Source organism: Vombatus ursinus, unplaced genomic scaffold (genome assembly GCF_900497805.2).
Source record: "Vombatus ursinus unplaced genomic scaffold, bare-nosed wombat genome assembly UNPS02014809.1, whole genome shotgun sequence".
Lineage (NCBI taxonomy): Eukaryota > Metazoa > Chordata > Mammalia > Diprotodontia > Vombatidae > Vombatus > Vombatus ursinus.
In genome coordinates this window covers 11082988-11108338 of record NW_020954587.1, presented here as the reverse complement: position 1 = coordinate 11108338, position 25351 = coordinate 11082988, and the positions used below count along the sequence as shown (strand labels likewise).

The 25351-nt window shown below is 34.4% G+C and overlaps 1 protein-coding gene across 4 annotated transcripts in view; it reads right to left on the bottom strand.

Annotated features, from left to right (window-relative positions):
- The window catches only part of KDM6A (lysine demethylase 6A), a 258225-nt gene that overhangs the window by 19652 nt on the left and 213222 nt on the right, over positions 1-25351 (bottom strand). For all 4 annotated transcript variants that reach the window (XM_027875477.1, XM_027875478.1, XM_027875475.1 and 1 more), the window contains 7 exons: positions 15475-15604; positions 8672-8777; positions 7878-8083; positions 6822-6886; positions 6651-6725; positions 5572-5720; positions 4176-4290 (listed from right to left, as the gene is read on the bottom strand). In XM_027875477.1, coding sequence (XP_027731278.1) covers positions 4176-4290; positions 5572-5720; positions 6651-6725; positions 6822-6886; positions 7878-8083; positions 8672-8777; positions 15475-15604 — 846 coding nt within the window. The remainder of the gene's footprint in view (positions 1-4175; positions 4291-5571; positions 5721-6650; positions 6726-6821; positions 6887-7877; positions 8084-8671; positions 8778-15474; positions 15605-25351) is intronic.

The following is a 25351-nucleotide window of genomic DNA, read 5'->3' as shown; positions in this document are numbered from 1 at the left end:
TCATTCAAACGTAGACAATGGCAAGGATCCTATTCCCTCACCCCCACAGTATATATATCTACTGCCTATCCTACCCTCTAAAGTGACTACAGTTTTTAGTAGCACTTTAATTCACGTTAAATTTACATAATGAGCCAAAATCCTGGTCAGCCTCTTTCCTTGCTTTGCCCTTATAAAACCAGAGACTATTGCTAAACAGGTCCAATAGCCATGTAAAGCTGGAAAAGCGGAAGAGATCCCTGTTAGGTATTTATGAGGACTCAGGCAAAAATAGCACCCTTTTTTGGGCACTATATATTGAAAGAACAACAAGTGCCTCTGGGTATGACCAATTCAATAATGACTAATGACCAATTCAATATAAAAAGTTAAGAATTACTAAGAATACTTGTGGCTAAATAACTTGTTACTAAACATATATTCAGGAATATCTTGCTATCAATTTGACAAACAAGCTTTTAAAAAACTCTTAAGAGTTCAAATGATTATTTCCTTACAAGTCATACACAGTAAAAGACATTTAGACCTGAAAGGTACCTTTAGATATTAATCTGATCCAAACCCTTTCACTAGAGATAAAGAAATTGAGGTCTAGATTTTAAACAACTTGCTTAAAGGGTCACAGAATTAGTCAATAAAGAAATGAATATGCATTTATTAAATAACAACAACATACCAAGTACTATGCTAGGCATTGAGGCTACAAAGACAAAAATGAGAACGTTTCCTTCTCTATAGGAGCTTTCTTACATTCTATAAGAGGAGATAATAAATATTACATGTAAAGGAAATACAATTAATTAATCAGCAAGCATTTATTATGGGCCAAGCAATATGCTGAGCACTGAGGACACAGAGTAAAAAATGCAAATCCTTTTCCTCAAATTAACTGGGGATAGTTGGGGAGGGAGGGAGGATGGTGACGAGGAACCAGCATTAAGGATGATCAGAAAAGGCTTCATGTTGAAGGTGGTTCTTCAGCAGAGTTTTGAAGGAAATAAGGAATTATCAGGAATAGGCAATTAGAAGGCATGGAATCGTAAGATAGAGCATTGTGAATGAGGGGCAGCAAAGAGACCAGTTTGGATGGACTATAGAGTATGGAAGCTAATGTTGGAAAGTAGGTTTGGGTCAGGTGATTAAAGATTTTAAGGGCCAAGAAGAATTAGAATTAGAAGTTTAGAACAGAGGCAGCTAGGTGGTTCAGAGGATAGAATGCTGGGACTAGAGTCAAGAAGATCCAAGTTCAAATCTGGCCTCAGACACTTACAAAATGTGTGACCCTGGGCAAGTCACTTAATCCTGTTTGCCTTAATCCACTAGGGAAGGAAATGGCAAACCACTCCAATGTCTTTGCCAAGAAAACTCTATGGCCAGCATTGGTGTTCACGGGGTCACAAAGAGCTGGATATGACTGATCGACTGAACAAGTTTCAGCGCTTTTTTCACTAGACTGGGGTAAAAATTACTGACATATTTATCATCAGTGTCACTGTAAAGATAATTGCCATTGATTTCATAAAATGGAATTGGGCTAAGTATCACAACTTTAAAAGCCTGACATGAAGAACATTTCCATTAGCAGCATCCTCCCACTCACCCAGGTGCAAAACCGGTGTCATCCAAATCTTGTCTACCTCTACAGCATCTCATTTATAATCTCATCTCTCCACTCACAAAGCCATGCCCCTCACCCCTATCTAGTCTGGATGACTGTAATGGTCTAACTGGTCTCCTTCAAATTTCTTCCCATTCTAATCAAAGCCAATAAAGTGATTTTTCTAAGTTGCAAATGAAATAGAAACTCTTCTGCTTGCACTTAAAGGACTTTGAAATGTGGACTTGCTTTCTACCTATTCAGTCTTGTACATTACTATCCTCCAAGCATTTATGGTCCAACTGCTGTTTCCCCGCCTTTGCACTGGCTGTCTTACATTACTGAAATGCTGTTAAGACTCTGCTTAAATATTACCTTCTATAGGAGTCTGTACCCAATCACCCAAAGACTAGTACCTTCTGCTGTATTTCTTCCATCTGTGCTACCACTAACATCAATCTGTCATCTATTTCCAATGGTGAGCAGGTAAGCCTAAGAGCCCCATGAAAAGTAGTGGTCCCTAAACCACCAACTTTAACAGCCTGACTCCATCAGCCCTGGTCCAAGGGACTAATTTTTGTGGAGATGCAGCTCGACAACACTTGTTCTTTGCAGCCATAACTACTGAAGATACAGTAAAGAAAGTTTTTGCAACAAAAGTGCTTGCTCCTGTTAAATGGTTTGACATCAGCAATGGATATTTTATCAAAAGATGTGACATTACAGAATATGCAGTAAAATCTACTTTGCTGCTAAGAACCACACAACTTTTCCATCTAACTTACAGCTGAAAATGTGTGTGTGCACACACCCTCGTGATTTCGCAGAGTACTTTGCATATAGTAAAAACTTAATAAATACAACTTTTTCTATTTATTTTTCAAATAAGTATGAAGGCAGGGCCTGTTTTTAATCCCTTTTTGCATCTCCATTGCTTAGCACAGTACCTGCTACGTAACAGCCATTTAGTAAATGCCTGCTGGTTGACTCTGTACTTTCTTTATGCCATTTTATTTATAAGCATTTATATGAGAAATGGATCTTTAAAGTAGTTTTTTCTAAACTATGCGTAATTGTTAGCCTGGTGTCTACTTCATTCTTTTTCCTAGATGTCTTTTTTCTAAGACTTTTCTTGAGATTAACCTCAGGAAACGTACGATGGGTAGACATTATGAAATAGGACCTACTTGTCTCTAGTTTAAGAACTTATGAAATCAAAGTATGCCTCAACACCAGCAGGTAAGTTACATAAAAATTAGCTTTGAAGAAAAATTGTAAAACACACACACACACACAGACACACACACACGCACACAATTTAAGCCTCATTCAGTTCTATTATAAGACTCTAAGGATGTTTCCTAAAAATGTCTGGCTCTAAGGCCTAGAAAGTAATAGTTAAGAATGGAGAAAGGTTTTCTTTAATTACATTTTGAAGTTTTAGAAAAGGCTGTATTTTTAATGATAAAAATACCCCTCTAAGTTCTAAAAGACACGAACAAGAAAAATGTTCCTCTGATCCTTGTGAGTGCTATCAGCATAGTATGACAAGATAGTAATCTGGGCAGCTTTAGTTGCCATGGAAAAGCCAGCTCCCTTCTGCTGGACAGTTACCACAGCAAGTACTTCATGCTCTCTTTTACCTGGCTATACAAAGCCCCTGGAATGTAACAAAATCAAGTTCAAAAGTAATATAGGTTTGAACTTGTTCTATGATTTTAAAATTCTAAATGTTTGACTACTTTTGGAGGTACTACCTCCAGATATGATAAAGGCTTATATTTTTCATGTTGCTTTAACTGTTAGGAAAAACCTGTTTTTCAGGTTTCTACATGGGGCCTTTCTTTGGTCCCTCTCCCACAACCAATGGATCCTCTCTCCAGTCAATGACCTAAGGAATATATTTTAGATACACTTATTTTTGCACTTGTTGTCTCTCCCAGCAGGAGACAAAATCCTTGAAGACAAGGACTGTTTCACTTCCATCTTCATATCCCTAGTACCTAGCCTAGTTCCTGATATGTAGGAGTCGCTTAATGCATACTGACTACTAGTTGCTTAATCCCCTCCTCTCCCTACCAAACACATAAACTCACAAATAGCATACTTTCCAAAAGATGTCACCAATGATTAACCAAAAGAAAGATCTATCATAATTTTTCACCTATTATGTACTAAAGTGGGAAAGTCTTTTAGTATAATCTAGCTAGTGAAAAAGATATAAATTAGGAAAATGGCACATATAACAAAATGTTTAACAAGATTAAGAATTTTTCTTAGCCCTGATGTTTTTGGATTAGAAAAAGTAATATGTGAGAACACAGTAATAAAGCAATTTAGGGGAATATCCGCCCCCTCCCCCAAGGATATTCAATTCTTGTAATTTCTATATCACTCAAAATATTTCTTTATTGTCACTCATCCTATTAAAATATATGAGAATTATTGAATAATTTATTAACTGCTCTATTAAGGGCCTCTCTGTCTTCTATAGTTAACATTTTCTTATACTACCAAACCAGAAGTGGTTTTTAAAATTCATATGTAATTATAAAGAAAATTAACTTCATAAACCTACTTCTCACAGAAGTCATTCATGACGCCCCAATAACTCTCAGGAACAACAAACCATTCACAGTCACCTGGACCAATATTTATGTTAACTGAACAGAAGTTGTTATTTTCTTGATGACCTAAAAGGAGAAAGAAAAATAATTTTCAAAAATATAAATTTTGTGAAAACTTTATATCTACAGGAAGAAAAACAGGGAAACATTTTAACGTTCTTCAACTATCCATCCAAGTTTTGAGAAACTTCTGAAGTGGCAGCTTGAATCTTTCTGTAAGTTTATCGTAGTCTGGATGTCTAAATCCCCAGTATATAGTTTTCAGACTAGGGAACCAAAGTGACAGAGCAGATACAATCAAATCAAGATTTATCAATAATCATTTACATCTGACTTTTTCCTAAAGAGGAGTAATTAGAATAGGAGAGGCTAAATCTTTCTTTCTTGTTATTATTTGTTTTTATAAATGCATTCAATGGTCTTACAGATTTGAAATTTTCAAGACTGGAAAATACTATAGAAGATCATCTATGCAGTCTTCAACATTTTATAAATGAAGAAGACAAAGCCCAGAGAAAGTTGGATATTAACAATCCACAACTCTTTTCATTATACTAATTGTTAATAGATGCAATCCTGCATAACTGAGCTGTCAAAGACTGGAGTTTAACTGCCCTTACTCTGAATATCCAGGGTCAGTGTTAGCTACCTGGATACCTTAGATGCTTTGACACAGTGCCTTAACTGAAATGGGAAAGGGAGTGATGAGGAAGCAAGCAGCTCAGCTCCTGACCAAGGGCTTCCTAGAGAATGGAGAACCTTAAAATTAGAAGGGGAACTTGGAGAACGGATATAGACTTTTAATCCAGTGCTATCTCTACTACACTACACTGTGGCAGTCAGAAGCAAGGCCAGAGTTGAGAGAAAAAGAAAACAGGAGACTTTTTTGGGTAATTAATAGACCTTGGAAAGGACAGAATTTCTTCTTATTTTATAAAGAGTATTCTACCTGCAAGAACAGTATTCTAGATGGACTTTTTTGGCATCAGAAAAATCAAGGGTCCTGTCCGTTGGGATTGCCATTTTGGTACACCCTTCATTATCAATAATTGAATCATTTATGCTAAAAAGGTTTCTAGTCTATCACACTGCTATATATAAGATATAAAAAGGAGGATGAGAAAAAGTTCTTGAGTCCATTATGGTAGGAAACTCTTGTCTCAAATAATAACTCCATCTTTCAAACTGTTTATTATTTTAATCAAAAGAAATAAAATACTATGAAAACTTTAAAGCGTTATTATGTCAATAATTACTACTAGTGAAGAACATATGATTAAGCAGGAAAATCCTTTTTTTTCTTTTATGTTTCACATTCCACAGGTCATATGAATGTAACAAAGTTACCTGGAGTCCTGCTTCCAGGAACCTTCATGTACAGCTGTACTGTATTCATTCCTAATATCGTGTGACCAACATGGCTTAAGAGATTTCCTGCTGATACCACACGCACAAAAGCAGGTAGTTTTGTCAGCTCATGTAGCTGTAACTTCCACCTATAACAAAAGAGCAGCTCAAAAGTAAAAATCTATTTGAGAAAATAAATTGGACAGGTAGAGGAAACAATTACTAAAACAATGTCTATACAGATAGTTTTAAATTACAAATAATTTTCTAAATGTAAGAAAATTTAAACAAAAGAAATATATTAATACTTCAAACAGTTTTTACATAATTAAATTTTGGGTTTTGTACAGAAAAAACTTATTAACTCCAAATGATTATGTTTAGGATTCCTCCCCATTATAATTTAAGTAAAGATTCTGCAGAGACATTTCAAAACCAAAACCCAACAGTTCTTACAACTTAAGGACTGTTTGAGATTTTTCATTCTACAGACTTTCTAACACATACTACTATGAGTATAAATTAGGAACAATAATAATTATAATACACTAGTCTAATAAGTATAATACAACAGTTTGATACTATATGCCCTACATTTTGTTAGGCACTAGAAAGGAAGCAAAGTAGATAAGGTATCCTGAATATCAAACTTTCATCCTCTCTCTCTCCATTTTGAGGTGGTTGGGGTATCTTTAACTCTTTGCTATGATTAGGAAGTAATTTCCAGCCCATATAAGACCACGAATACTTATTGCCTTGCTTAAAACTTACTTTTCAGAGGTCTAAAAATAACATCATGAATTTTAAACTGTATGCTCATTTTGCTTTATAAACCCAGAATTTAACTAGTGATTTTCAAAACTAAAGTAAAAAGTCATGAACTTAAATGGTATCCATCATTTTTGGAGGAAAAGTAGAAAAATTAAAACAGATATCATGATCGATGTTATTCAATTGTATATATTCCTATTGCTAGGGAGCAATGAGATAAAAACAAAACAGGAAACTACTGGAAATTCACAGATCTTGGAAAGTATAAAGCTCTTCTAAACTACAAAAAAGATTCTCGCTGCACTTACTTTTTGTCATCAGACAGGTCAATGTTGGTCCCAAACTTGATTGTTTTAAAAGGCCCTTTTCTCCTCCGACCAGAGCTGAAGGTGGTGGGAGTAGGAAGGAAAGAAAAATAACAATGTCATTCACTGAATGCCTTTTGAATGGTAAAGAAAGGTACATTAAAAATCACTCACTTATCTGAAGATGTAGATTCACTATCTGAGTGGTCCTTGTGGTGACTCTTTTTTTCATTTTCTTCCTGTGGTTAAAAAGTTTCTTTAGTATTTTATAACAGATTGCCCCAATATGAAATTTAACAACAAAATAATACATATGTATGTATGTGCAGCATTAACAAAAAACTCAACTAATTTCAAATACAATCAAGATCAAGAAGAGAGTAAGTCCAATGGCACAGTACCCAACTTCTATGAGTTACAAATAAGTCTATCATAAAACTCAGGAATTAGGCTGGTTAATAACCAGATCACATGTGTACTATAAATTTTATTCTGCAACATATAAATATTACTAGCCTATTTTAAAAATGAAAAGCAAATGATTATAAAATATTATATTTTAAAAAAGAATATTCAAAATGGAATAGAAATCCTATATTTATATATATATGTCTATCAAGACATAAAGATGACCCTATTCTTCTGAGACTATACCAGCAGAAAAGAAGAGTTATCAAATCCTACAGCTGGCTGAAAACATTTGAGGACTAGACTGGCTAAGTTTGGAGTAATTCTTCACCATGTTAGCTACAGGGTAATGAATTTTTCAACCAACATAATCCCCAAAACATTTATTAGGTCATGAAGAAACTGCAATTTCTACATACCATTACGGTAAAATCAGACTGTAGAAATATTAAAGAAGGCTCACGCTAGTAGGAAGAAAATGCAATAACCTATGGGGTCATACCTAAAAAGAGTAGGCTTGGCTAACCATGAATTGTTTATTGTTAATATTATTTTACTAACTGTGGAAGGTCTGTAGAGAAACTTGCTGAGCCAGAGTGAAGTCTGGCTGAGACCAAAAGATTTGTATGTGGAAAACTACCACCACAAGCAAAAACAAACAAACAAAACTATCAAATGGAGATCTGCTTAGGCTTTAAAAATGTATGGCAAATTGTTTAAGTGGGTGCTATTAACATTTGAAAAGTATAAATGAAAAGAAATTTCAAGAGATACTTCAGCCTGCTATTAGATTTGGAATAATGGTCTGGAAATAAATCTTACCCTCAATGATTCCTGGAATGAGGAGGCCTGATATTGTGCATACTTAGCAATTGTTGTATGAGATCTATTACTTTCACAACGCCAAATTTTCTTGGTTCCAGTGGGGTCCCAGTTTTCATCTGAGGGTTGCAATAATTGTGTCCTCACTTCCACTATATGTTCATTATTTGCTTCTACCAAAGTTTTGGTGGAGAAAAGTCCCAGGTCTTCAAAAAAAAAAAAAAAGAAGAAAAAGAAAAAGAAAAAAAGACTGAAGTCCATTAATAAATGATAATGTTTCTTGATGAAGTTCATATATAGTTGCTGGTTGAAAGACACTAATATTTCCAAATATAGGATAGAAGATTACCCAAAGTGGTTATCTATTGCCATATACTTTAAAGCACAACCATTCAAACAACCATCAGGAAAGACCAATGTCTACTTTACTTTTAAGGTATCAAGGAACCAAACTTTACAAACATCCTTAGCAAATTGTACTTTACCCGAATTCATGAAGGTTTAAAAAACAAAAAACAAAAAAAACAAAACAAAAACACTCTATCTACTCTAAACCTTCCTTATGGGAAACGGAAAATCTGTATATACGTATGTGTGAAAAATATCATGTCCTCTGCCCCCTTTCATTACAAAGGTAATGAAGTAGCTAACAAACTGAAAGGTTATACAGGTATATATAAAAAACAGAAAACAAATATTTAGAGCTGGTATATTACAATTAAAATGTGGAACTCCAAATGACTCTTGTACATGCTTCATTTCTGTTAAACAGTAAAAAATAAAACAAACCATACCTAATTTAAGAGCTCCTGCAAGGCCACGTATTACAGTAACAGGGTTGTTTGGATTTGTACAGAATTGATGTAAAGGAGGAAAGAAAGCATCACGTTTATTTTCCAACTGCAAAATTAAAATGTACTGTTAGATCTCAGAAAAAAAATGCAGTTTGTCTTTCAATATTAAAGATAACAAATTTTATAGTGCTCCAAAATTAACAGTGGTAATAATTTTTCTAATTTCACGCTAAAACAGTTAATTCCACTGACAAATGTGAATAAGATGGTTTGTGAGCAGATGACCATTGATTTTTTCACTCAAGATAACATTCAAATTTAGGAAAAATTCACCAAGTACAGATTTTGCTTATACATTAATAATTAGATTTATGTTAATATAACTTATTCTTCACTCTTCACCATAATACTAAAAAAGATTTCATAACCTCAAATTTAAAATAAATTTTAAAAGCCAGCATTTATCAGAGGATTTTCTTGCTACTGGCATCAATTACAATTGTATTTGGCCTCTAGAGGGCAGAAGGGATCATATCTCCAAAGCATACTTCAGCATCATTTTGTTGAAAACAGACAGGGTGGAGCCAAGTGGGTGCAGTTCAGGCTGGGACCCAGACGAACTCTCCCAAAATTCCCCTACAAACAACTTTAAAATAATGCCTCAAATCAAATTTGGGAGGGGCAGAGCCAACAGAAGATCAGAGGTAGATATTTTTCCAGCAAAAGACAACTGAGGAGGTTCCCAGGAAAAGTCTGATACTCAGGTGGGCACAGACCCTGAGTTGGCAGGAGCACCAGCAATAGGCCTTTGAAACAGTAGTAGCAGCAGCTGCTCCGGGAGCTCTCCATCCAGAGACAGTAAGAAGTTAGACAACTGGTCAGAAAGTGATTACAAAGACCCTTTGTAGATACTGGGCACTGATTGGCAATTACATTACACATATGTGATTCTGGGTCACAGTTCCAGGGTGGAGATCTGTGATCTCCAGCTTGTGATATGTCACAAGGGAGAAAGAGCCCTGGTCACAGCTTTAAAGCCAAGTGGAGCACTAGCATTTGCAGCTGCAGAAGATCAAAGGACTTGGTTCCAGTTCTAGGGCCAAGAGAACACTAGCATTTGTGGCTGCAGAGGACCAGAGGGCCTTCCTAGGTAAAGACCAGAGAGCAGATAAGAGAAGCAGTGACCACACTTCTCCCAGGATAAGACTATTTTGGAAGCACTGACAACCTGCAGAACCCTAGAACTAGCTTGCAAAATAGTAGCATGAAAAAGTCTGAAGCTTGGAACAGTGTCTCTTCACCTGCAGGTGAGCAGAGCCCAACTTTAACATAAAATTCGAAGTGAATAAACTGGGAAAATGAGCAAACAATAACATAAAAACTTGGATCATAAAAAGCTACTACAGTGGCAGGAACACCAAGACATAAACTGAGAAGAAGACAACAATGTGAAAACAGCTATGAACAAAACCTCAAGAAAGGTTAATTGGACCCAAAGCCAACAAAATTCCTGGTACAGTTAAAGAGGTAAGAATGGCAGAGGAAAAAATGGGAAAAGAGAAGAAAGGGTTGCAAGAAAATTATGAAAAGAGAATTAACAGCTTGGTAAAAGAGGCACAAAAAATACTGAAGAAAAGAAGTCCTATAAAAAAGCAGAATAGGCCAAATGAAAAAAGAAGCACACACACACACAAAAAAATCACCAAAGAAAGAATTCATTAAAAAGGAGAATTAGCCAAATGGAAAGAGGTATAAAAGCTCACTGAAAACTCTTAATTCTTTAAATATTAGAACTGGGTGAGTAGAAAAGGTGATGACTCCATGAGAAATCAAGAAACAGTAAAACAAATTCAAAATAATGAAAAAAGTAGAAGAAAATGTGAAACATCTCATTGGAAAAACAACTGACCTGAAAAAAAAAAGATCAAGGAGAGATAACTTAAGAATTATTGGACTACCTGAAAACCATGATCAAAGATTATCTTTTTAAGAAATTATCAAGGAAAATTGCCCCAATATCTCAGATACAGAATGTAAAATAAAAATGGAAAGAAACCACTGATCATCTCCTGAAAGAGATCCCAATATGAAAACTCCTAGGAATATGATAGCCAAATTCCCAAGCCCTAAGGTCAAGGAGAAAATGCTGCTAACAGCCAGAAAGAAACAATTCAAATAAAGAAGTGGAGGGCTTGGAATATGATATTCTGAAAGGCAAAGAAGCTAGGATTAGAGTAATCCTTCAGGGGAAAAAACAGAGATTTAATGAAACTTATAAGCATTCTTGATGAAAAAACCAGAGCTAAACAGAAAATTTGACATTCAAGCACAAGACTCAATAAGAAGCACAAAAAGTTAAACATGATGGGGGCAGCTCGGTGATGCAGTGGATAGAGCACTGGCCCTGAAGTCAGGAGGACCTGAGTTCAAATACGACCTTAAACACTTACTAGCTGTGTGACCCTGGGCAAGTCACTTAAACCCAAGTGCACCCCCCCCGCCCAAAAAAAGTAAACATGAAAGAGTAACCATAAGGGATTTTATAAAGTTAAACTATTTACATTCAATATGGAAAGATGATACATGTAACTCTTAAGAACTTAATCACTGTTAGGGCAGTTAAGTGGAGTCTACACAGGCAGAGGGCATGGGTGTGAGTTGATTATATTGGGATAATCTCGAAAAAAAAAATGTAGGAGTGAGAATAAAGGATGCACTGGGAGAAGAATGAAGAGATACAAAGTAAAATTTTCTCACGTTAAAGAGGTGTGCAAGGAAGAGCTTTTACAGTGGAGGGGAAAATGGAGGATGGCAGGCAATGCATGAGCCTCTCTCATCAGAACTGGTTCAAAGAGAGAACACACACACACACACACACACACACACACACACACACGTATAGAAATCTATCTTACCCAATAGAGAAATGGGAGGGGAAGGAGACAGGAGATAACTGGGATGTATGGGTGTGTTTGGGGGCTGGTGCACGTACTTGTAGAGATGATAAAAGGGAGAGTGTATTAAGACAAACAGAGGTCAAAAGCAAAACCGATTTTTTTAGGAGGATTTTTCTTCTTTTTAGGAAGAAAATAGGATAGAGGGAAATAAACAATTAATCATAATTGGGAAGCGAATGGGAGGAGCTCACTCATAAAACAAAAGTAGATAGCACAATGGATTAGGAACCAGAATCCAACAATATATTGTGCGCACACTTGAAACAGAAAGACACAGAGTTAAAACAAAGGGCTGGAGCAGAATTTATTATGCTCCAGCTGAAAAAAAATGGCAGAGGTGACAATCATGATCTCAGACAAAGCAAAAGCAAAAACAGACCTAATTAAAAGAGATAATCAGGGAAACCGCATTTTGTTAAAAGGGACCATAGACAATGAAGTAGTATTATAAAATTTTGCAGCAAGTTTATTTGATAAAGGTTTCATTTCTCAAATATACAGGGAAGTGAGTTAAATTTATAAAAATACTAAGAGCCATTCCTCAATTGATAAATGGTCAAATGATATGAAGTTTTCACAATAAGAAATCAAAGCTATCTATAGTCATATGAAAAAAATGTTCTGCATTATTGATTAGAGAAAAGCAAAAGAAAACAACTCTGAGTTACCATCTCATAACTATCAGAAATGACAAATGCTGGGGATGAGGGAAAATAGATATATTAATGAACTGCTAGTGGAGTAATGAGCCAATGGAGTAGGGGAATAGTCCAACCATTATAGAGAACAATTTGGAACTAGGCCCAAAGGGCTATAAAACTGTGCATACCCTTTGACCCAGCAACAATACTGCTAGGCTTGTATCCCAAAGAGATCAAAGAAAAAGGAAAAGCACCCTAATATGTCCAAAAAAAGTTCTAGCAGCTCTTTTCATAGTGGCAAAGAATTAGAAATCAAGGGGATGCTTATCAACTGGAGAATCAATGAACAAGTTGTAGCATATGACTGTGATGGAATACTACTGTCCTACATGAAATGATGAGGTGGATGGTTCCGGAAAAACAAGACAAGACCTATATGAATTGATGCAAAGGGAGAAGAACTGGGAGATCATGTGCACAGTAACAGCAACTTGATCAACAATGATCAAGTGTAAAAGACTTGGCTATTTTGATCAATACAATTCCAAAAGACTCATGATGAAGAAATGCTTTCCACCTACTGAGAAAGAACTGATGAACCCTAAGGGTAAATTGAAGTATAATTTTCTCGCTTTATTTATTTACGTGATATGGTTAATATGGAAATATGTTTTGTATGATTTCATATATATAATTGATATCATATTGTTTTCTTTCTTAGTGAGTGTGGAAAGCATGAGAAGGAGGGAGAGAATCTGGAACTCAATTTAAAAAGAATGCTAAAAATAAATAAATGATAAATTGGGGGTTGGGAGGAGCAGCAATAGCCCTATGAGATACATGGTATCTCCCCATTTTGTAGATACAGTATTTCCCCATTTCTGTAGATGAAGAAACTGAGACTGAGCAAGACAAATAAAATGATTCATTCAAGGTTACACAATTATCTAAGGGCTAGAACTAGGATTCAAACCCTGGTCTCTACTGACTCCATGGGTTCACATGGCATTTGGTTTTTACATCACTCTGATGTCCTTTTGGATTATTTTGTATTATAATAGTGTATATGTCATAGTGTCTTATTAGGCAGCTATGAGGACGCTCAGTGGCTAGAGTTATGAGCCTGGAAACAGGAAGACATGAGTTTGAATTCAGCCTCAGCCACTTACTAGCTCTGTGACCTCTAGGCAAGTCACTTCTCTTTGCTTCAGCTTTCTCATCTATAAAAGGGGGATAATAATATCTTCTACTTCCCCGAACTGTTGTGAGGAAAAAAATAACGTTTGAAAAGTGCTATGAAATCTTAAAGTTCAATATAAATGTTAGCTATTATTATTAGGTTATAAGCTCCCTGAGGGACAGGAGTCATTTCTAATTTAATCTAGGCCTTTCCCAGCCCCAAGAATGGGGCTCTGCAAAAGTAAGTTCTTAATAAATGAATGCTGAAGTTGAAAAAAACAAAACAAACAAACTCTACTTTGGGGAGAAATTAAAGAATTAATATAAGACTAACCATGCCCAACTTCCTATCCATTATATCATTTTACAACTTTCAGATCTCAAATTCTGTATTAGGTATTATATATTATCATGTATATTATTCCAATTTTGATTTTCAGTGATAATCTTATGACTATCACCATATTTTGCTTTACACTTAACTTGTCAACCCTCTTCCTAAGAAATAGTTCATGCCTAATACCTCATACTACCTTCACAAACACCTGTGAGGTAAGTACCGCAAAATATAATCACAATTCAACAAGTATTATTAAGCATCTATTATAGGTACAAAATTGAAGTATACAGGTCCCTGGGCAAAAAAATAAAAAAGGAAAAGATAAAAAAAGATTAAACACCCAGTTCCTTCCCTTGTGAAGTTTATTGTGTTAAGTACGGGAATAGACATTTAAATAAGGAGGTTATTAAATTTTACCAAAAATAGAATAAAAAAGTACCATATAAAACACTGGTACAGATTTCAATTAGTGCAAATAATGAACCCTCTGAAGTGGCTGCGTTATTTGAATTTGCACTGCATAGTTCCCATTGTTTTAGAACCAATTACCATACTTTACCAATCATAATTTTGAATGGTGCAAATTCTAATACATATAAGTACTTCAGAGGATTCATTTTCCCTACTAATCAGGATTTAGCATAGTGGAAAGAACACTGAACTTGGATTTAGATGATCAGAGGTTCCAGTACTATCTCCATCACCAATAGGTTGAGAAAAATTGGATTATCATTCTACTTTTCTGGGCCTAAGTTTCCACAGTATCACATGAGTTATTACTGACTGAGGCATTAGGAAAGAGGATGAGGTATAACGTGAAGAAAGTGCTCTCCTTTGAGCAAAGTTCTAAAAAGACAGGCAGGAATTGAACAGGTGGTGGAATTTCAGGCCCTGAGAAAAGGAGGAGCAAAAGCATACAAGTGTAGAGCTTAGGGGCAAGAAAACAGTAAATGTAGACAAATGACAGTAGTAAGTAGGCCAGTGTGTCTAGAGTGCAGAGTGTATGTGGAGAGGAAGAACAAGACAAGGCTAACAAGAAAGGCAGGGTGACAGCATACTGCAGGGAGCTTTGCCTGATGATAGGCTAAGGAATTATTCTCTGGGCAATATGTAGTTTGGCAAGGATGGCAAGCAAATGGCCATGATCGTATCTGCTACATCTGACTACTCAAATAATGCTATGAGGAACAAGGAAAAAGAATGGATAGAACGCAACAGGGAAAACTAAGTAAGAAAGGATTGTAACTGTCATAGATGAAAGATAATGATAGCCTGTACTAGGGTTGTGGCATTGGAAGAAAAAGGAGGGAGGATATGGATAGGAAAGATAATCTATTTCACAGATTAAAAAAAAAAAAAAAAGAATTCATGCTAAGTGACTAGCTTGGGGTCACACAATTAGGTAGTGGTGCTAGAAAATTAAAAACCAGATTTCATAGCTGCTGGAGTCTCTTTAATGCAGTTACATTTTAAAGGACAGTTATTTTCTAATATTACTTAACAACAACATCCTCCCCCTTAACTAACAAATGCAGTGTAGTGAGGTTGTCTTCAGTAGTTATTACAATGTTTTCCCAAGTATATAATAGCAATTTCCTTTAAAAACGGTATTTTGTTAACACAGTCAAACGTAAAGGTCACAAAAAAATGGATTGATTTATTTCTAATAAGTTAGTTCCTACTCACATAAATACTAGGTGTAGGTGGATTCAACTTGTCTTTTGGCAAGGGAGGATATGGTGACGGTGGTGGTTGTGGAGGTGGACATTTATCCAATAAAATGCTACTATTGGACAAGCCATTTTTGCCAAGATTCCTTAAAAATAAAAAGAATGACATGAAATCAGCAGTGCATATTTTTACTCAGAAAACAGAAAATATTCTTTAAGTGTAAATCAATCTAATTCTTAATCCATAATGCATTTATCATGTATGATGTTTAATTCCAAACAACTGAATAAAATATTTAGGTCAATTAAGTATATAATTCTAGAGCAAATATCAATGCTAGCAAATGCCTTAATTTTGATTTGTAAAAAAGAAAACTGGAGAGATATTAATTGCGCATGACTGGACCCTGCCAATAATGCAAAAATATAATAATAATATCTAAATTAATTTACAGATTCACTGACATACCAAACTACCAAAGGATGATTCCTTTACAGAACTAGACAATTTTGTAACTAAATTCATTTAGAGGAACTAGAGATTCTAAATATAAGAGAAAAAAGGGCAAAACAGTACCTAATCTATGAAATAGTAAACATCAAAATTATTTGGTACTGGTTAAAAAATTGGAAAGTTGATCAGTACAACAGATTAGATAAATAAGTGGAACACAGATGTATATTATTCGATAGATAAACCCCAAAGTTCTCAATTTAAAAAAAAAAAATTTCCCCCTGGGAAAGCTGTAAAGAAGTCTGGGAAGAAATGGTTGATATCAACATCAGAAGTGCTACTATAATAAACACCAAACAGATGTAGGTTAAAAAAAAAAGGTTAAATCATGAAAAAATTAGAAGAACAAAGAAAGGATACTTTTCACAGCAATGAATACAGGAAGAATTCTTGACCAAACAAGGAAAGGAAGGCTCTCAGGAGATAAGATAGCTCCAAATTTCAAATCAGTGAAATGCAAATTGAAACAATTCTGACAGTCCACCTAATATCCATGAGATTAGCCAAGATGACAAAAAAGGAAAATGACAATTGTTGGTGAGGTTGTGGGAGGACAGGTTGTTGGTATAGTTGTTTAGTTGTCCTATCATTCTGGAAAGTAATGTGAAACTATACGCCCAAACGCAGCAATATGAGTACTAGGCTACAAAGAGATCAAAGTAAGAGTGAAAGAACATCTACAAAGAAATTTATAACAATACTTTTGTGTTATGGTTGGAAGACAAGGCTGTCCATCAATTGAAAAACATACATTTTTCAGACACAGTCAAGGTATGAATTTATTTTGTGTGACTATCCTCATTTGTTATAAAGGAAGGCTTTTGGAGAGGAGCAATAATGCCTCTTAAAAAGAAAACAAAGCAAAGATCATCAATGAAGCATTAAAAAAATAGAGGAAGCCAGAAGAAAATTTTTAAAAGGACATAGAAAAATAGGCCAAGTTGGAATTACATTGTTAAATTTGAAATATATAAAAACTTGGGTGTATATAATAAAGATTTAGAGCTTCAAATGCATCCTTTTTTTCTGTAGGGAAATGTTCATATTTGTGGATATTTGTCAAGTTTATAATAATAAATTAATAACAAATAAATAAATTAATTAATTTTAAGAGCCTAGGTTAAATACTTTTCCTTTTGGGGGGAAAAACTCAAACTATATCTACTGAAAAATATTATCTTATACCATAAAATAAGATAAATCATTGACAGCATTTCTCAATCACTTTCCTCAAATGTAGAAAGAAAGAAATTCAACAACTTAAAAAATAAAGCCTTTTCTCAACAAATTTCAGAATTAAAACTTGACTGAGTTACTGGGCTATTAAAATTATTATCAGGAATAATTCTTTTCCTATGTATCATTTTGGAACTGGGGTGAAAGTAACACTGTTGACAATACTCCCAATTTAATTTATAGGTAACAGAATAAAAAGGTATTTTCTGAAGGAAAACTTTCCATGTGGGATGTCTTGTTCACCCAGATCTGATCAAAGTCCGTGCTGCTTGTCAGAAGCAGCATAATTACAGTAAAAGGAGTATTGGAGAAGAGTGACATAACTGCACAACTTTTAATTCCTTGTAAACTGTGGTATTACTTCCTGTATGCTTTGTTTCCTCCAATTAGAATTTTATTTCATTCATTCATTTACAGTCACTGAATATTATCATCAGAATAATTTAAGAGTAGTATTAAAAAAAGTGCCTATGTTTCAGGAAGAGGGTTTTGGTTATTAAAAAGCACCATGCAATTTCCAAAACATCTAGGCCACTGGCCTTCCCCATTCAATTCCGGTCTTATTTCATTATCCATTTAGTTTCATACCCTATCTTTGACACTACTTTCTAGGTATGATTACGGGAAAAACACTTTTGAGTGCTCAAGGCAACTCCCTACTAAGTTACAGACAAGCTGATAATCAGAATTATTGGAGGAAGAGAATCATGGGAGTCCCTATATTTAAGAAATAAAAGATCTAGACTAAAAATGGCTATCTTTCCATCATACACTTGTTATTTCTTGATATAAGGAATTTTTAGTGAGAAAACTTCACCTACCAATGCAGACTGGCAAACTGCTCTGCAATTTATAGTGTTAAGAGAACTGCTTGGGGGCACTGGTGACTTCTGCTAGGTCAAAGAGCCAGGTTGTGTCACAGATGGGATTTGAACTAAACTTTAACAGGTCTTCCTGGTTTATTCCAAAGGCTGGCTTTTCTATTCACTATGCTGCTTCTTAATCATGACATAATAATAAACAAACTACAAATAAAAATGAAATATAATCTGAAATAATTTAAATTGAAAATAGTTAACAGAAAATAATTTTCTGTCACTTGCACCCTACAGTTATACTCACTATACCACACTTTAGATACATTTTTAAAAACCCTAAGTTGTTAAAATGTAATTCATTCTGAACTTTCACCGTGATGAAATGTATAATTTATGATTTCTACATGATCTAAAATATAAATAAAATATAGAATACACAATGCATTTACTTCATGATAAACAGATTTTCTCATTAATTAATTAATTCAACCTAACTACATGAAATAGCTACTCATGAAAAATTAGTTACTTATCTTCTTATATATGACAATATATAAATTATATGTATATATGAAGATTTACAGATGATTTTTCAAGAATTGGTTTAAGAGTGACTGTACTTATGAATATAACAGAAATCTTTATATACCATATCCCATTTAACTTCACAAACATCCTATGAAATACGTATTATCGATATTGCTCATATTTTACAGATAATGAAACACAGACTTAAAGCATTTAAAGTGCTTTGGACATATAGGCGTAAGTTTCAGAGACAGAATTTGAATCCAGGTTTTGTCAGCTTCTAAGATCTTTTTTCCACTATAAATCATTGAATCAATTAAAGATAAGAGATTGTTATTTTTGAAGTTCTAAATAAAACCCAGGTTTAAAGAATTATATATTTAAGTTTTAAGTCCCACAACATTGACTGATTTTATCTTAAGTAAAAGTAAATTGCTATTCAACCAATGCTTCTCACTCACTCCATTCTAGAGGTACACAGGTTCATCTTTTAAACAAATAACGTGCAAGACATTTTCATGTCAACCCTTTAGCCATAATCATGTCTAAAGTAAAAAAGAAAAAAAAGTGAAGTGAATTACAAATAAGAATAGCTAGATGGTATGGTAAAGCGCTGGACTTGCAGTCAGGAAGACCTGAGTTCAAATCCTATTATCAGACACTTATTAGCTGTGTGTCTCTTGACACATAATAATAACTCTCACTCAGTTTTAGTTTCCCCATCTATAAAGTGAGGATAGAAATTGCACACATTTCATGGAGTTATGTGGATCAAATGTAAAATGCTTTGCAAACCTTATAGTGCTGTAAAATGAACTCATAAAAGTGGTCCATAAGTCTGAATATGACAAATATTACAAAAGAAAGCATGAAAAGAGACCCAGAATGGACTATGAGCTGGCCTTGCATTTGTGAAATCATGAAATGTTTCCAGTGACTTACAAGTTTCAGAGTATCTGTAAATCCATATTGATAGAGGAAATTTCTTACCATGAGATCCCTATGTAGATAAAATCACCAACTTGGTTTTTAAAAAATTAAAAATATTTTAAGATAAATTTGACCTGCTGGTTATTTAGAACAGCAGAAAATAAAATCATTCACTTTAATATGATACACCACAATTTAAGATGACTAGAGAATTCTGCCAAAATCAATTTTACATCATAAAAAACAGGAAAGATAACAGTGCTCAAACAGATTAACAATGGAATAGAAAATAGCTGTTAATAGTTTAAAAGACATGAGGGAGGTCCATGATACATTGTAACAAAATGGTTTAGACATTTGATAAAATTGTAATTTATACACAGAAAGAGAAAATCACATTTGTATCTTTTCACTGAATAGTGCTAACCACCATTAGCATTATTATCATGACTTGATTGCATCCAACTAAAGTGGACATCATCATAAAAATAGATTAGAAATATCAAGATAAAGGGACATTCAATGTAAATAATGTAATTATATCATAAACTTGAACAACTTCTTAATAGCTGTACGTTCACTTTTTGAAGGATAGAAGATATCAGAGAAGAGTAAATGATACATTCTTTATTACTGGCAAATTATTAGAATATGTAGATCTAAGTTAATGGTGACAATAATGAAAATACATAGTGCACTTGGCTTTGGAATGCATTATTAAATTAATAACTGATTATAAATATACTTCAAAACAAACAATAGAGCTAACACTGAAAACTTAAGGAAATGAGAGAAAGTTTAAAAGCCTAGCTGCCTTCATTTTGCACTTCTGTTCAACCACTGCTTCTTACCACATTTCAAAAAAGTACAGTTCTGTCTTCAAGAAAAACAATGTACAATACACCATTTTTCTATCCACTTTTACTCCATGGTCCCTGCCATCTCTGGTCACCATCTACACTAGTATTTGGGTTTTTAAATAGCTAAATTCTACATACCACTCTACCCTTGAAAATAAAGGCCAGAAAGATTTTACACTATTCTCCCCCAAAACTCATTTGTAGCCTATCATCTCTATTAATTTATACTAATTAAAACTATAAAAAAGAAAAAACAAGTTAAGTATTTATGACCAGTAAGTCCTTTGTTATCATAGTCTGGGAGATGGAGGAAAAAGTCCTCCTTTTTCAGCCTGTACATAAAGTGAATACAATGTGTTTGTCCAATTAAGTATCACCTTGTAAGGCACAGAAAAACTGGACACGAGGGGATAATATACAGAAAAGCAGGATATGGAGATAGGAACAAGAGGGAGGTCTTAGGAAAGGATATGTGTGTGGAGAGAGGATGGGGATGGGAGCATTGACTAAGAAAAATAAACCAAAAAGGGATATCGTATGTTTTTGGTTGTGTGTGTGTTATGTGTATGTGTGTTTGTGGTTGCAAAAACATGAGAACTTTAGGTTTAAACTAGGCTCAACTCCAAGGCTAGATAGATTCATTATACCGCTTATGACATTTTGTGCATTAATGAGATGTTAATAAACATCCCTTTATCTCGGTTAAAAAAAGGTGATGTCTGTGCTTAAAACAATGAAACAAAAATGACTAGATAAATAATACTCTTTCCTGAAAAGGGGATTGGAAGAGGGATTGAGGGAAGGGACTTTAACAGACCTTAACACTATAAAAGCTGTAGTCCCCAAATTTCTGCTTTCAAGATTAATCACATCATTTATAGTAAGTAGTGAAATCCTGTAGCCAATGTTCTCCCCAGTTGGTAACTTTTTTTTCTTTGCACCTACAGTCCATAGAAGGCTTTTAAAGCCCTAAGTATAAGCTTGAGAGGTGATGCTATATTCAATATGAAGTAGAGAAGACAGAAATTTTACAGTCTGTGAGAAAAAGGGAGAGGTAAGTGGGGGGGCATGAAGGAAAGAAATAAAGGGAATATTAGATAACTCTTTCAAAGTCAAAATAATTTTCATTATTTTGTTTAAATAAAATAAGACCTCACTAATTTGCCCTAACTGAAGGAAAGGTCAATGCCAATTAGTGAAAGAATTGGGTAATATATCATTTAATAAAAATTTTTAATATTATAATTTGTATCTGAAAGTAATGACAAGAAGGAGGAATACAGTTGTATATTAGGGAAAACATTTAACTGCTTTAATAAATCAACAAATTAAAAGAGAATGAAAATAAAGTATAATGTAATTCTAAAAGCATTACTATACGTAATATGCATAATGTTTTATTTGTAGGTAAACTAAAGTGTTTAAAAAAGTTCTCTTTCATTTATATAAACTGATGCTGAGTGAAGTGAACAGAACCAGGACAATGTGGTACACAGTTACATTGTGCGATGACTAACTTTGATAGACTTAGCTCTTCTCAGCAATGCAAGGATCTAAGACATCTCCAAAAGTCTCATGATGGAAAATGCTATCCACATCCAGAGAAAGAACTGAAGAGTCTGAATGCAGATGGAAGCATACTGTTTGTTCTCCTTTTCTTTTGTTGTTTTGTTTTGTTTGTTCTTTCTTGTGGTTCCTCCCATTAATTCTAATTCTTCTTTACATCATGACTAATGTGAAAATATGTTTAATAAGAATGTATAAGTACAGCCTATATCAGACTGCACACCATCTTGGGGAGAGGAGGAGAGGAGTGAGAGGGAGGGAAAATTTAAAACTCATTATGGAAGTGAATGTTGAAAACTAAAAATAAATTAATTATTTAAAACAAACAAACAAAAAGTTACTCTCTTTCATGTTAGGGTACATTTTTCTTTGTACCCTATTAGCTAGCTCCTTTTCCTCACAAAGAGTAGAAGGCAACCTTCAAAAGGCACTTTCAGATTATCCAAAAATTCTAAAAGTCTAAAAAATAAGAAGTCTAAATTAATGATCTTTTACTCATACACACCTATAAGTTTAAAAAAATTATAAGACCCAAGACATAAATGCTTTTTGATTAAGTATCATTTCTAACTACCTGTAACATTGCTTTCTCTAATTTAGCACACACACCTAGGAGATGATAAAACATTTTTTTGTTTAAAATGAAGAGTTGAAGGAAAGGAGTCAATAACTTTCATCTAAAGGAAAGCATCATGGTATATCATAATGACTAGAATCATGGTTCAGATATTAATTTATAAGGTATGTGACACTGACAAAGTCACTTAAGCTTTCAGAGCCTAAGTTTCTTCATCTGTAAATACAGAATAATGTTTTACTTAATTCAGAGTTAGTGTAAGGAAAGCACTTTGTAAATCTTTAAAACACTTTACGAAGAACGTAATTTAAATTTGCACTAAGACTTTTGTAATACCCTCTGTATATGAGAATTACTATTACTTAAGGAAAACACTTCAGCAAAGGGATTCCAGGCATCAAAACACAACGAGTTCAAAACTTTTCTGGAAAAATACAGAGGAAAACATAAATTATTTTCTGATATATTTATAGTAAGGTGTTTTTCTACCAGTATAAGAAAAAAAAAGATGAATGAAAGCAGATCTCAGAAGAAAACAAATAGCTTTAAACATTCAAGGCCAGAGTGGTTACACAGAAAGATATTGAAAAGATATGGTTTTCACCCTTAAACAGCTGAAATACTGGAATAGGTTAACACAACCATGAACACTGAATCCTCCAAAAACTGATGTTACCCACTGCTACAGGACAATTCTTCTATTCTTCCCTGAATGACAGCTGTTTCAGACTTTCTCTTCTCATACCAGGCAGTCAGCAGGCCAGTGAGCCTACCATTACTATGTGCCACACACTGTGCTAAGCACCTGGGAAATGAAAGAAGTATTTCTCTCAAAGAATTCGTGTTCTAATGGAGAGACAACATATAAACAACTAGGAAAACACAAAATATATAGAGTAGATGGAAGACAATCTGAGAGGGGAAGGCATTAGAGCAAGGTAGGGGGACTGGGAAAGACTTAAGATTTGAGATGAGTCTTAAAGGAAATAAGGAAAGCTCTTATGCAGAGCTGTCAAGGTGAGGGTTGGTGTAGTAGAGCATTCCCAGTGTGTGGGACAGTCAGAGATGGGAGATGGTGTTATTTTCCCTTAATGCTACTGCCTGTCCTGTTGATTATCTGCAATTTATCTTGTAAATATCTTTTACAGGTTTGCGTGTTGTCTACCCCATTAAAATAGGGACTTTTATCTTCCTTTTGATCATTCTGATTCTGCTTTGCAGAATCATTCATCCAGGTCTTACCTCTTATGTGTGCGTAAGGCCACGGCCTGGGCCTGTTTTCCTTTTCTCTGATGGCCATTTCATTCCTTCCTAAGTGATCAACTTTTTCTCCATGCAAATAACTTCCTTTTCTCTCTCCTGAGGGCTTCAAAGTCTTACATTTCTAATTGACTGCTTGACATCCCCACTTAAGATATCTTCTATGCATCTCATAGTCAAAGCAGAATCCATTATTTTTTCCATCAAGGGCACACAGTCACTCAAGTTATCATTCTGGAAGTAGTTCTTAGCTCTGCCCTCACCCATTTCCAATTACTTGGCAAGTTTGGTTGAAAGATTTCCCCTTCTCTCTGCTCACATAAAAACCACCTCTTTCCAGATGCTCAAAACCTTTCCTCAGACTTTCACAATAGCCTCCTAATTGTTTTCCCTTCATTAAAACTTCTATTTCTAAAGTGCCCATTTGACCAAGTCCCTCTACTGCTCAAGAAGCTGCTGTGGCTCTGCACTGTCTCTATAATAAAATGCAAATTTATAATGTGGCTCTACCCTATCTTTCTAGATTGACCACACATTAGAACGTTGTACAGCTACCTTCAACACTCAGAATATCCTACTTCCTCACCTCTGCTCCTAGCACCCTTAGCTACACTCTTCATAGTTGAACTCAATTCTCTTTTCCTTCAAGTCTCCCATGGAAAAGTTTCCTGTCATTAAATGCCTCTCCGACCTTGCCCTCACATTGTTTTTACTCTGTATCTGTCTTGTATTTACTTACCTGTAAATACAATTTATCTTCCCTCTCCTAACCAAAGAACCAGAGATCCTTAACGATGGTAATGGTTTCATTTGTGTATCTGTATTTCTAGCACCTACGACAATGTCAGGGGCATAGTAAGCACTTGAAAAATGGTTGCTTATTCTGATTATTTATTTTGCTTGTCTGTCATTTTATTTCCAAATCTATGAAATTAAGGAATTAAGATTATCTCTAAAATCTTGTTTAGAGTTAAAATTTTATTTTCATGATCTAGGAAAACGTTCAACATTGAAGATATATCGTATTTTTTACATCTTGCCTATCTCCAAAAAAGATTTGAGGTGGCTAATATTTATAAGACAGAAGATTTAATTATAAGTACAGTGTAAACTAAAGGATTTAGAAATTGAAATCTAATTTAAGCTACCAGATAAATGAATTCATAAATGAATATGAATTTTAAAAACAAAAACAACTTTAGAATATCAAAAAATACACCGCTAAAGTAATTGTGCTAAATATCCTAAAAACAAATTTAGTCATAAAATATAGCCTGTGAGATAAGAGATTTACTGCTGGAAGAGTTAAATGTGGAGATTAAAACCTAAAAATAGACTGGAAGACTTTGCTTAACAATTCACTGAGATAAACATTTATATAAACCTCTTAAGGATGAGACAGAAGACCACTTTAATGCATTGGGAAAACACAGCTAACCAGATCTATATCCTGAGATTGTTGTATAGTTAAGTAGTCCACACATGAATTTCACAGAGTCCTTCATTTCTCTACTTCAATGGTACTGAGCCATATAACTCTACAGATGCTTTTTTGCCATGTCTTCCACTTCCACTTTCCAGGATTGGAGTGGCAGTGAAATCAT